The 14,034-nt window shown below is 38.9% G+C and overlaps 2 protein-coding genes across 2 annotated transcripts; both read left to right on the top strand.

Annotated features, from left to right (window-relative positions):
- On the top strand, positions 1 to 3,951 carry LOC147222156 (N-acylethanolamine-hydrolyzing acid amidase-like). The gene is made up of 11 exons (XM_086168092.1): positions 1 to 233; positions 803 to 967; positions 1,199 to 1,322; positions 1,442 to 1,532; positions 1,623 to 1,708; positions 2,025 to 2,197; positions 2,269 to 2,331; positions 2,580 to 2,646; positions 2,810 to 2,838; positions 3,111 to 3,180; positions 3,287 to 3,951. Exons 1-11 carry the CDS (start codon positions 64 to 66, stop codon positions 3,305 to 3,307), a joined length of 1,059 nt encoding a protein of 352 aa, XP_086024218.1. The 5' UTR covers positions 1 to 63; the 3' UTR covers positions 3,308 to 3,951.
- Positions 3,952 to 4,693: 742 nt separating this feature from the next.
- LOC147222155 (ADP-ribosylation factor-like protein 8B) lies at positions 4,694 to 12,247 on the top strand. Its single transcript, XM_086168093.1, has 7 exons — positions 4,694 to 4,984; positions 7,050 to 7,130; positions 7,294 to 7,367; positions 8,310 to 8,403; positions 8,788 to 8,855; positions 10,188 to 10,258; positions 10,506 to 12,247. Exons 1-7 carry the CDS (start codon positions 4,862 to 4,864, stop codon positions 10,553 to 10,555), a joined length of 561 nt encoding a protein of 186 aa, XP_086024219.1. The 5' UTR covers positions 4,694 to 4,861; the 3' UTR covers positions 10,556 to 12,247.
- Positions 12,248 to 14,034: the final 1,787 nt, after the last annotated feature.

Below are 14,034 nucleotides of genomic sequence, written 5' to 3'. Positions count from 1 at the left end.
GCCCCCACAGACACACGCACGGAGTCCGCCTTCCCACCTTCCACCGGGACCGGAGCCGTCGCGATGCTGCGGGTTGCGGTGCTGCTCGCCGGGCTCATCTCATGCTGCGAGGGGATCTCTGCTCCTCCAACCGTCAACATCAACCTGGACGAAGCTCCAGAGGTACGATGGCAGCCGCTCCGCAAAGTATTTGACGCAGAATACTTGAAGAAAGCTGCTGCAGAGGTCATTGAGTAAGTTTTAGTTTGGCGGAGTTACTTAACATGTTATTACAATTGTTTGGATCACTTTAAGTGATTCATCTGCTAAAAAAAAAAAAGTGGTTTTATTTCCTCATGTAGGCTGGACTTTAACCCCCATGTGATAAAATAAATTCACAGTCTCAATCCTTTAACTAGTACTGTTACTGGCTGTGTGAGTGTATGTATGTATGTATGTATGTAGATATGTGTGTGCTTAGTTCCAACCATGTATATTTCAGTAAGAATTCCCCTTAAACTACAGGCGTAACGTGATAAAGCAGTTTCAAGAAAGAACAAGAAAAAAACTAGAATTGTCAGTTTCTTAATGATGTACTGTAGAATCCTATTAAACCTTTAAAGCAATATTAGTTTCCCACCCAAAAATACATTTATGCATAAATACATAAACTGATCAATGTTAAAACCCCTAACTAACCTTGCTCAACCTGATATCTATTATGCTCCTAACTTGTCATGATGTAACCTAATTGCTATTGAGCGCTACTGTCGTGTTCTGCTCTTTAACATCAATACTGACGGTTCTTTGTTTTTCCTGTCAGCACAACAGTCCCAAAATGGGTGCACTGGGCGTTGAAGCCCATCATTTTTGAGTTGGAGAGGTATCTTCCTAAGACATACGCCGGGGAGATCCGTGGCATGGCCTCAAACTTTGGTGGAAGCGTCTCAGATGTCTTCATTCTGAACTTTGCCTATGAACTAACAGCGTATGTGTGTTTTTTATACATAATACAATTCAATATATCCATCCATCATCCACTGCTGACTCCCACAATACAATACAGTGCAATGAAATGCAATGCAATACAATACAGTACAATGCAATGTAATGCAATTCAGTACAGTGCAGTATATCACAATACAATACAATATAAATGCAAATATGCAGTGCTGTTGTGAAAATGCTCTCATGTTTAAAAAATAACTATGTTTTTAAGATTTTGCACTAGCATCGTAGCACAGGACAAAAATGGGACAGTGTACCATGGCAGGAATCTTGATTATCCACATCCCATTCTGAGGAATCTGACTGTCAATGTGAATTTCCTTAAGAAAGGAAAGGTATGGAGTGTATTTAAAGGATATAATTTGTGGCCCCTTGAGTTGTCACAATCGTTAATGCAACCAGAACGTGCACGAGGAAAACTTTTGTTCCTTGCTTGTCGGACGCCCTCCTGCAGGTGGCCTACCAGGGGACGTCTTTTGCGGGTTACGTTGGCCTGTGGACTGGACAGAGCCCGCGCAAGTTCACCGTCTCCGGCGATCAGAGAGGCAAGACCACACATCCCTCAGCCATTCTGTCTGTGTGGATGTGCGGCAAATGTGTGATTTTCTCAGTGTTTTTGCATTTGTGATGTCTAGGCAGTGATCACTGGTGGAACTGGTGGAAGAATGTGGTGTCTGCTCTGCTGATGAAGAGATCGCCAGTCAGCTGGCTGGTGAGGGAGGTGAGTGTCAAAGACGTTGAGCGAGAAAGAGACTTTGTCAAGTATGATCTTTTGTTGTGTGTTTTTAGATACCCTGATGCTCTCTATACTATAACTTGATCGAGGCTGAGCAGCATCTGAACACACCGATGTTGTTTCCAGCAATAGGAATTATTTTGCTGTCAATTATTTTCTCATTAATTTTAAACAGTCTTCTTTTTTTGTTCATTTCTACCTGATTTCAAGAAAATGTCTTGCTGTTAAAAAAGTGATTCCAGATTTCCTCATCCCAATTTCAAATGTTAAAAAGGTGCGCATTCATGTTTAAATTCTTCAGACACTGGAAAATGCTGAGACCTTCCAAGATGCTGTAATGAGGCTCTCCAGAATCCCCATCATCACCAGTGTCTATTACATTGTTGGTGGGGTCCGACCTGGGGAAGGGGTTGTCATCACCCGAGACCGGACGGGCCCTGCAGATATCTGGCCGCTGGAGACAATAAATGGGGGGTAGGTGGAAAAAACGTCTGCGGGAGGGTTTATTATGTTTTCTGGAGTGACTTAAATCCTCTTTGTCTTAGATGGTTCAGAGTTGAGACCAATTTTGACCACTGGCTCCCCCCGCCAGCCAGGGATCATCGGAGGTAAACGCATAATGAACACAAAGACCGACAATAAACATATATATATATATATATATATATATATATATATATATATATATATATATATATATATATATATATATATATATATATAAATAGAAAAATAATTTAATTTTTTTAATTATATATATATATATATAATATTATTGTATTATATATTCATATAATATTATTATGCTATACTATAAATCAACATATTTATATAATTTCTCTGATTAATGTCCTAGAGAGGCAGCTAACAAGGCATTGAATGCTACCGGTCAAGACCACATCAACGCTGACACACTTTACCAGGTAAGTGCACACTTGGGCACACTGTTTGATGTTCCAGTGAAGAAGTGTTTGTGTGTGTGTGTACACATGCGTTGTGCATTTGTGTATTTGTGTGTGGCATCGAGACAAACCGTGTCCTTGAAATTGAGAAAGGGGGTCTGTAACCGAGTCTCCTCTCTTTCAGGTTCTGTCCCTTTATCCAGTGTGCAACGGGTAAGCAGGATATTATCTATATAAAGTAATCACGTGACAGTGGATGTTGCATTCCATTTTCACTTCCCTTTGCTCCACCTCTGCAGTCGGGTCAATAGACCTTTGTCTGTCAAAATGCTTTATCACTTTGGGAGTACCCTGCGGTTCATCAATAGTGACACTGTAGCTTACAGTTCTACATGCACTGAACTAGCTACTTTTTTATTTTTATTTTTTATTGTTCCTGTCCATTAAATCTGGTGACATTTCCTTGTGTCTTTGTTATTTCCAAGAATCACAATTTACACAACAACAATGAGTGCAGCAACCCCCAAGGAATATAACACAGTTGTTAGGCCTCAGGTAAGACAATAGATCTAACCTTAGTGGTTTGCATTTTAAACAATATTATGCATATTAATGTTGCACCGCAATATGAGTCATACAGGTTTTTCTCTCTTCTTGCAAGGGCTGCCGTGAGATGGACTGAACTAATGGCAAACTGATGTCTGCTGCAGTGTCGCTTAGTGCCTGAAATTCATGCAAGTTGATTGCTGATTATAAATAATGATTGGCAGTATGAAACAGCTTTTTAGCTGGTAATGAAAGAGCAACGGAATTGATTCTCTTGTCAAATCAATGTGTTCCTGCGACTTTTAAAAAAGGTTTCATAAAATTCTGCTGACTGTATTCTTAACAAAAACAGATACATAATTTGTGACAAATGTGTAGCGCATGATCTGCAAAAGGAGAACAATCTACCAAAGTGTGTAGAACATTTTGTGTACTTTGAGGAACTGAGAACTGTGTAATTTTTTTTGATTCAACTGTCATTAAGACATCTTTTTCTTTTTGACCTTTTGGGCAAAAAACCATTATTTTTCTGTTAAATCTGCTAACTGACATTCAACCAAGAATTAACTTCTTGAAAAAGTTGTTCTAGGTGACGGGTCCACAGGCAACAATCTCCACAGATACTTGACTTAATGGGGTACACTTTTACAAATGCAATACTGATTCACCAATATGCAAACCAATGCAATATATCTGAATGGCCCATATTGTTCAATAAAGTCATCTAACAAAAATGTGCTTGGCATGCTATTAAAATAAAGGCAAAATCTTGAACTGAAATAGCTGATGTTTAATCTTCACTTGAAAAGGCATGATTTCCACCATGTTGCTCCCAATTTTGCTGTTACATAAATGCGTTTCTGATGAAAACAAAAAACGACTTGAAATAGACATACTACATCAATGAAACATGTTATCGTGTAAGGGACAAGAAAAGAAAACCACCATATTTCTAATTGTGTTGTACATTAAATGTGCATATTTTGCCATAAACCCTTTGCCTCAGGTTTTGGATATTCAACACTGCTGAAATCCATTGAATGTGAATCAGAAATCAAATGTTTCCATTCTTTTGGAGGACATTTGAATGATAATTCATTTCAGGAGCTCCCTTGTACAAAATGAAAGTCCAGTTTATGGATGGGGGGGGGTGAAAGGGACGTAACCTTGGTAACAACAATAGCAGTCATGTGATAGGAGAGCTGGTAAGACACTTAAAATAATCACTCACGTCACTTTTTATAGTTTTTCGCCATATGTTGAATAAGCAATTGAGAGGCAAAAAATATAACTTTTCATTTAAAAAACGACTTATTTTGAGAAAGGGAATATGCCTGATGCTAAATGTTTGCTAATTTATTTATTTACTTTCTTATTTAACTGATTATACAATCAGTGAAACATGGCGAGTTAAACAAAACAAAATAAAGAGTATATCATCGAGTGAAATGTCGTGAAGATTTTAAATCTACTTTTGTACATAAACACACTATTTCTAAATTGAAGGATTAATATTATGGACATGTGGTTGGATTTTGAATGCGCGCGGCCGCGCCGTTCACGCGCCTCTCGGCAGCTCGCCCACCGATCACATGACGCGTCAAAGCCGCTCATTACTTCCTGTGTGCATTGCTAGCCAAACTGACATCCCAGACAGCCGCAGCCTCTGCGACGGGTGTTGTCATCCAAGATGCTGGCCCTCATAAACAGGCTTTTGGACTGGTTCAGGTCCCTTTTCTGGAAAGAAGAGATGGAACTTACATTAGTGGGACTTCAGTACTCCGGAAAAACCACCTTCGTCAATGTGATTGCAGTAAGTTGCTAGCAAACAAGCAGTGTCAGCGCGGGCCCCTGCCCGGGAGAGGTCGGAGACGGAGAATTCTTTCACTAACGATGCTTTTACCTTCACGAAACATTTGGTAGTCTTCAAAAATAGCGGCTGACTTAAGGGTTTGTGTGTGTTTGAGCGAAATTCAGATTCAGGCGAGGGTCATATCGACTGTTGTTTTGGCTAGCTAGTGACGAAGTATGACTGTGCCTTTACTCAGAGCGGTCATGTGAACGGAACTGTCAGCATGTTGTAACCGAACCGGTGTGTCAACACCGATGGCAACGGTTGCACACCAGCTCGTTTTGTCGTCTGTTTTTTTAAACGAAGAGATGTGAAGCTATGATGAAAACAAGCTTGCTAAAACGTTTGGCAATTAAAAAAAGATCACATACATGAAAGTCTTTGCTCGGAAATCCAAAACGTGTAACTAGCATGTTATAATTTCTCTTCAGTGTCCACTTTCTTCCCCCCTTGCCACTGTATTTGCTGTGGTTCTGAGTTATGTTGTGGTTTAAAATTAATTTCTTTATACACATGTCTTTGCATCTGAATAGTGATAATAGCACGGCTCCTGTTGTTTTGGCTCTCAGGTGATCGACCTCCCTGACCCACATTTCAAGGGAGTTGGCGTTGGTCCAGCTCACAAAGATAATAACGTTAGGCAGCATGTTTCCCTAACAATTCTAATCAGATTGTCTAGTTTCCTGAGGTTTTTAAAATAAAGATATGCATCAGAGAAATGGGGAAAAAAGTAGCTGACCCATGTGTGAGTTTTGAAGTAATTGTTTGTGGAAATGTGTGTGTTGTAAGAACAGATCTTATGCTGATGCAAAGATGGTATCATCTCTACATCATTCAGGGGGTGTTTGAATTTTGCTGCAGCATTCATGCAGGTCAAAGTGACTTTTCTTCTCCCTCTCATTTCACATCTGCTGTGATTTTCACAAGTGTTCTGAGTCAGATGGACTTGTGCCTATGTGTTTTTGGAGGTCCAATGTGTTCAAGAGAAGTAGACAGATTTTATTGTCATTGTGACCATTTCATAATTTTATGTCCTTATTATTTAGATTTGATTAATGGCACTGCCATCTGAAGATTAAATGCAGATAAAAATTCAGATATCCCCCCAAAAAAGAAAATTCATGAAACATCAAGACAGTTTTTAGATTCAGTTGATTAAATAATACTTCTCATCACCATGCAGGGTGATCTTGATTAGCAATAACTGGATTAGATGTCATGTGATTTTCATACCAGAGCAGATATTTTTCTGTACTGAAGCCCTATTTTGATATTGATTATCAAAATAATTTTAATTTTATCAAAATTTTTTTCATATTTAATTTAGTTGTTTGACCTTTAATCAACAGATCAGTGTGTACCGTTATCAATATGTTGATTTTATCAATGTACATGAATATAAAGCCAAGGCCATTCTATGTCACTGTTCCAACAAAGCAGCAAAATGACAATTTCTGTGATTATCTTATTTTCATAGTTTCTTTTTTTATATATTGCTTCATATATATGTATTACTTAACTGTGTATATATATATATGTTTGTACACATTCTATTTTATTTTGTTTAAGTTAATGTTTCTGAGTAGGAATAAATGTATGACGTTAAATGGGAATTTATTGTATGAAAAATTTTGGAGAATGCAGAATTTCATCAAGTAGTTCCTGTAACTTCTTCTGTGGCAGAGTCTGTGGTATCTGCAAATGATATGTGGCTTCTTGTCACACTTGACTGCCATGTGGATTATTTGAATACAATTCAGTATTTGCTGGAAACATAGTTGATCCACTACTGAGTTGTGGGTTGCTGCATGCGGCGTCTTGGTACCAACTGGAATTATTTGCTTTAGTTCATTGTTAAAACCTACTGAAAACCTTGAAGACAGAGTACATTTAAGTTTTTCCAAAAATTGAACAACAGTTTGTAAAGATATTTTCTTACAGAGATAGAAGATATGTTGATTAGGTGCATTTTGGTTCTCTTTTTAATCCATGTTTTTCCCCTAACACGTGTATTTGTCTCCTACAGTCTGGCCAGTTCAGTGAAGACATGATTCCCACAGTTGGTTTCAACATGCGGAAGGTCACCAAAGGCAATGTGACAATAAAGGTAGGCCTCAAGTTGCATGATTGAACCTTTTTCTACTGGACCAGTGCCAAAGAGTGTCTCTGCACTGTAGAATAGTGACGATGCAAAGAGCTATTCACAAAGTGCCTAAAATGTGGACATATGTTAACCTGCTGATTCAAAATTTTTTGCTTTCTTGTCACAGATATGGGACATAGGTGGACAGCCCCGCTTCAGAAGCATGTGGGAGCGCTACTGTAGAGGAGTCAACGCTATTGTGTATGTTTGTGCCATAAATTTGAACGGCTGGATTGTTAACCATATGTTTCCAGTTTCTATCCTGTCTGCTGGCTGACTTTATGAAGATCTGGAGTATTTGGAGCCTATTACTTTGTTTTTCCTAGATTTCAATCATTTTCATTGAAAAGGTTTGATTTTGCCCAGTTTGTAAATTTGGTGGTTCCTCCCAACGTAGGGGTTTGTTTAAGGTTTGTGGGAAAGAATGATGCATGTGCAAAGAATGCATGAGAATGGATCTTTCAATCTTTTGCTGAAAATCAGATTAGAATGTCAAAGTAACATAGTACTTTCATAGTATGCGCCATTTTCCTAAAATCGAGACAAGATAAATGCCATTCTCTTTGAGTGAAGTAACAATGCAGGGGGCTTCTCTCCATTTTTTAGTTTAGCATGACAATACACAAGACGTTAGCACATTTAAGTACTGGTTAGCACTCTGGACAAACAACATGAAGAGTTTGAAGTTGACCTGGGCCTTTCTGTGTGGAGTTTTGCATGTTCTTGTAATGCCTGTGCAGGATCTCTTTTGGGTTTCTGGCTTCCTTCAACATATAAAGAACATGCAGAAAACATCTGCATGTAAACTGGCAACAAGATTGAAAGCAGCAGCCCGACTCTTGCTTATGTCCTTAAAAAGGTGAAGGTTTGCACAGCTTTTTAGAGAAACCTGACTTTCCCCCATGGTTCATGTGTATGAACGGTTTGAATAGCATACAAGTGTTAAAAAAGGAAGTAGCAAGTTTTTTATTTTTTGTGTCTTGTGTGAGTTTTCGTTTTGACACATTTACTATCTTGAAATAAAGAATGTTTAGTTAACATTAAACATTAGGCTGCTAAAGTTGAAGCAAATGAGAGTTATACTTTTATAAAATACGATTTTGATTTTCCCTTATCTTAAATATTCTATTGGAATTCTGTCAGTTACATGGTGGATGCAGCTGATCGAGAGAAGATAGAAGCCTCCAGAAATGAACTGCACAACCTGCTGGACAAACCACAACTACAAGGGATTCCAGTAAGAGAGCAGATTGTAAATTATGGACCCCCAGATCATTCCAGCTTGTTGGTTCATGATCTTGGGATCTTATGACTGCAGTCCAACACTGTGATCAATCACTTGCTTGGGTTGCAATGACTCCCGAGTTGATAACAATATATTAAGTACTCATTTTACCAAAGAATCAGTGATGGCATTTCCACTAGATCGGAAAATTGATGCGTGCTGTTTTGACATACTGACTTAATAAGACTCCGAATGCTGTGAACTGATGCATAAAGTGGTGCGTTTGCGCCATCAACAAGCATTCTGACCTTGCTGATTCTTTCACTGTACGCTGCTGTTGTGCTGAATCACTGCCGTTTGAGGTATTGATTTAGCCTTTCTCTTGCTGTGTTTCAGGTTCTAGTCCTTGGCAACAAACGAGACCTATCTAATGCCCTCGATGAGAAACAGCTCATCGAAAAGATGTGAGACTCCATTATATAGTCGTTTTATTGTCGTTGCATTTTAGCTCTGAGCTAATGTTTACCATCGATTGGGTCCTTATTTTTAGAAAGCAAGATTTTATTTAAATAAAATTCTCTTCTAAAAAACAAAACACAACAAACTAAACAACATGGAGAAAATCATAGTGGGTGTTGTTACACCTATTTTTTTCAACCTATGATATTACCACTTATGACAAAGTGGAACGTGATCTGATGCAAAGTTTATCAAAAGTGATGTATCCCATTTCTCTTTTTACCAAAATACCAAGGCACTATTACTCATTAACCAAATTATATTTGATATCTTATTCCTTTCTTATCTATATGTGTAGATGCTTTAATTTTGAACTATGTGTGTTTATGTTACAATTTAATTGAAAGTGAAGGGGTGAAAAGTGCTGTTCTTAATTTTTTATTTTACTGTTGTTAAATTAAAACATTAATCATTTTAATAAGCAGGGACCTGTGTAACTTAGGGCGTGTCAATACATGACTTCCAGTACATTGAGTCATACCCCTTCCCTGGGTGAAAGGAAGGCAGACTGTCATTAAACCTGAATTGAATTATAACTGTTTGCCCCCTCGCTGAAAAATGTTTCACAATAAACATGACCTTTTGTTCATTATTCACTTTAGATGTCATAGCAAAATAGTTAATTGTCTGCAGCATAAATTAGCGCACTTCCTTCAAACTCTCTGAAAGTTCATCACCTCAGACACTTTTTGCTGACAAGGCAAAAGCAGGGCTTTGATTTCTTGTTATTACACTAGTTATCAGAAGGACATCACATCCAGTAGATCAGCCTTAATGCGAGTGATCTGATAAAAGCACAGCAAAGGTTAGACACAGGTATGGGGGGGGCGTAAAGCCTTTTCTTTTTGTCTGAAAAGTAAAGTGTGATAACCGCTTTAAGAAAAGACCTTTTTCAAGTATTTGATGGAATCGTCAAACAACGACAGTTGGCTTTCATGGCTCAGTTGTTGAGTGCCTCTGGGATCAAATTCCAAAAACTTCCGAGAACAAAAACATAAACCAAGGGGGGTTCATTTCAGGTTTCTGTTTTTATGTACTTCTTTTCTGACATCAGGTCTGAAGTCCCAGAGCTACAGACTTCAAAAACCCCTCATCCAAAGGATTTTCAGTTAGACCTTTGCCTGTATACACTAAGCACTGGCTGTGTGATAGAATACTTATAACCTGGAAGTGAAACAGACAATTGTGATTATTTATGTTTGGATGAGACCCTGCTCCTCCATGAACTTGCCATTTTCTTGCTGAACAAGTTCATATTTTCTATCGTCCGGCAACAGGAACTTGTCTGCCATTCAGGACCGAGAGATCTGCTGCTACTCCGTTTCCTGCAAAGAGAAAGACAACATAGGTAAAGACCAGTTTTTTGAGTTTTCATCTGACAGCAGGGGCTTTTTTTTATATTAAGCAAGTTAGTCTAACAAAAGCCTTCTCCGACATTCATTTTTTGAAGTTTTTCTTCATTCCTTAAAAGTTGACTATTTTCCCATTTGTAGCGCAGCAGGGAAGACAGTAGTCGAAGTAGTATTGATAGTGTATGCATCCACAACCTAACTCTCGCAATATTTGCCTATGTTTTGTTGATTCCCCGTCCACAGATATCACACTGCAGTGGCTCATCCAGCATTCAAAGTCACGGAGAAGCTGAAATTAAAACCTAGTTGCAGCTCTGGCCTCAGCCCCTAATGGCCATTGGGTCCTCGACAGTCATCCCTTTCACTGCCTCTGTGACGTAATCTGGCTTCGTCTGCTCACTACCATCACCACCTGCACCACTACAATACCCTAGACGTGTAGCCCCTGTACAGCACTACCACCCCAACTATCTGGAGTCTTGAAATGTTGTCTAAGTACCGTGCTCAAGGTGGATTGTTCATGCCCATCATGCCTTATTGCCCATGATTGTGGACATTTCATTTCCTCCCCCCCCTAAGAAAGGCATCTATGATGTTGTGATCGAATGCTTCCGTGATTGGTATCATGATCAAACATCCTTTCTCTTACCCGACAACATTTGGTGTTTACGTGACATTATGCGATTGTAGCTTTTGAAACAATTTGCCAAATGAGGATGTGAGTTTGCACCTTTAGTTACTGGAACAGAAACTCTTTGCAATGTAGTCTTCATTATATTTGTCTGCAAATGGAGGTATCTTTCTCATGAAGTGACTTGGATCAAAGTTTACATAGTGATCACCAAGAAGCAAGACTGTAAGTGATTGTTGTGAAATTCAAGGCAAAATCCCAAGATAGGTCAACCACATTTTAAGTGCCTTTGGCTGAATGAGTTGTAATCTGAAAAGCAACACCTAACCCACTACAAACACCCCAGACAGGGCATAAATCCCTTAATCACCCTGGAAATATTTCTCTTGACAATCTCATTTCATGTTTTGTAATCACAAACACACGGTGTCAGAGATGAGCAGCGTACTAATGATAAACGGAGGTGACGAATCATCACGCACGGTGAGTGTGGAAACGAGTGAGGAAACGTTAACAAATGGTCAGTCAATAGCGTTGAATGTTGTTTCACTTGAAGCCTCCAACTCACGTGGCTTGAAATGTGGACAAATGGGGATTTTTTTTTTTTTTTGGAAAACTCAGCGTAGTAAGGGCGCGTCCAAAATACATGTTACATAATCCCTATTTTGCTCAGGTTTGACCAGTTTTAGTCACGATGACTGAGTTCATGGAGGTAGACAGTCCATTAAGCCCCAGCTTTGCTGGTCTGAATCCTGGTGTCTGTCTGTGTTTAAGCCTTTGCAGTCTTTGAAAACAACAAATGGACACGTGTTCTTTTCAGCTACAAGTTCATGGTTTCCCTCACCTTCACTTCTCCGACCAGTGCTTCAATCATCTCTATTAATCTGCTCCATGATTGGCCAGTGCAACTTAATCTATTTGACGTTATTTTAAATGTCTCCAGATCTGGGTGACTTATCCATCCTGCTTCAGTAAGTAGGCCTTCATGGCTTCCACTTCATGATATTGACGTCCACGCACATGTCACACACTCTCTCGTCATCTCACATGTTGTTCTGTGTCTGTCGGTGATCATTGTAATCTTAAGTATCTATCATTGGGACCACAGCAGCAGTGAGGGGCTGTAAAAACTGGGCGACTGTGTCAGCGATCGGGGAAAGCTTTGTTACCTGTGTAATAATATAGCCTATTTGCAATTTGTATGTGCATGTGCTAAACTTAATCACATTCAATTGCAGACTTTGTAAATAAGAAGTTAGCATTTTTATTCCAACAAATGCTCCTGTAGTAGGTGTCATGCATTCTTTCCATGTGATTGCTAATAAATTTTGTTTTTATTTTTAAGGATTTAAAACCTGACATTCACATTCCTTGGTTCTGTTCAATGTTTTACCGCTAGGTGGAACCAGAGGGCTTTGCATGGTCAACTTAAAGCTCCGTGGCTCTCAGCTCCATGGTATGGCTTCTTGTGCAGGTAGATTCGAATCAGGCATTCCACTGAACCCCGATTTCCTTAAATTTAACGTCATGCCAACTAGCGCCACATGTGGACAGAGGTTCCTCTGCTTTTCCCATTAAGCCGTTATTGTAACTTATAGATCCCATAATGAACGATTAACACCTTTAAATGTTACTTGGCGGAAACTTGGCTGTAAAGCACAGAAATGTAACACTTCCAAACAAAATGTCAAGGCACGCACAGGGAGTTTGTTGCAAGCGAGGGCCGTGATCTCACCGCCGGAGCTGATTGTGGTTGTCGGGGAGCGGGTCGCCTGTTGCCACAGGAAAACCTTAATTAATCTCATTTCTTAGAGGCGACATTTAATGAACAGCTGCTGGTATTTCTCATGCAGGGGTAGTTGTTGAAATGTGTGTAAAGGTCTAGGTGTTATTGATGGGTTCCATAGGTAAGCAGAAATGGAAGCCTGGGTCGATCCTTGAGCGTGTGTGGTTCGCAGTTGCAACGACCATGAGGGATTAAGTAGTGGTTTCAAACCTGCCACATGGATTTATGCTTAGAGCAGGTCTCAGAGATGACCCAAAGGTGTGACATACCATTAATGTAGCTACACCCCATTACCAGTGTGATTATTATGTAATGCAACTTGTTTTACACCTATAATCTGCCCCGACTTCACCTCTCACCTGCCAAAACTTAGTTTCCTGTGCCCGAGGAAGAACATTTATCATCAAAACTAAAGGGGATTATGAATATTCACTTGATTTAACATGCCAAGATAAATTAATCCTCTTAATCCTGAATAAATGCTTCGTATTAGATTTAGCTTCATTCTACGTATACGTACAGTGATGTTGACCCCTTGCTTCATTGGAACTATAAAATATACTTAAAACACTTGTGTTTACTGTAAATGTCAACAGAAACTTTAGTGTTTGTTATGAAAATAAAATTTGGATTGACAGTGGCCTGGTATTGCAGCATACAAAGCCATAAAATATAAAAACTTAAAAAGTAATAGATCTGAAGTTATCCATCAAATGAAACATGTGATGTTCACTCTGTCTGAATGATATATATTTCAGCCATTATTTTTCATCTGAAAAGCAGTTATTTTTAATCTGTTACAAAGTTTTCATAAAGTAATCAAAATTCGTCAGTTTCAATTTGCTTGATACTTTCTCATGCTGTTTTCCAGTTGTTTGAATAATAAATACACAGATCAATTAAATATTGATTCGATGACTTTACAAAAGTACAACTATAGCTTAGGTATACATTTACTGTAAATAGACAATAGTCCAATGGAGCAGATGAGCAGTGAGAATACAAATGAGCCATTATGCATACGAAGTAGGCATCTGGACAGCAGTGCAGAAGCAGCGAGTGCAATGCTTTTAAAATAAATATGCAGTTATTTACAATAAACACATTGTGATTGACAGTTAAGGCTATATTTTAATCCTCTGAATTGCTGATTTGTTCTCTGAATGAATACCAGCATTAATAGATAAATGGTTTCAATCAGCATCACATCTATAAAATATCTAATGTGGAGAAATAGTTCCAGATTGGAGATGCTGTCACTTATTCTTCTGCCTTTCCAGCAAAACATAGTCTCACCTCAGCAGTCGTCCAGCGAGTGCTGTGCTTTTCTGTCACTCACAAGGAAGCACTAACGC

The sequence above is a fragment of the Fistularia commersonii genome, chromosome 21, assembly GCF_037954325.1.
Source record: "Fistularia commersonii isolate RoL2024-O1a breed Wild chromosome 21, RoL_Fcom_v1.0, whole genome shotgun sequence".
NCBI classification, from domain to species: Eukaryota; Metazoa; Chordata; class Actinopteri; order Syngnathiformes; family Fistulariidae; genus Fistularia; species Fistularia commersonii.
The sequence above is the reverse complement of the archived record's forward strand: the minus strand, read 5'-3'. Positions and strand labels throughout refer to the sequence as shown.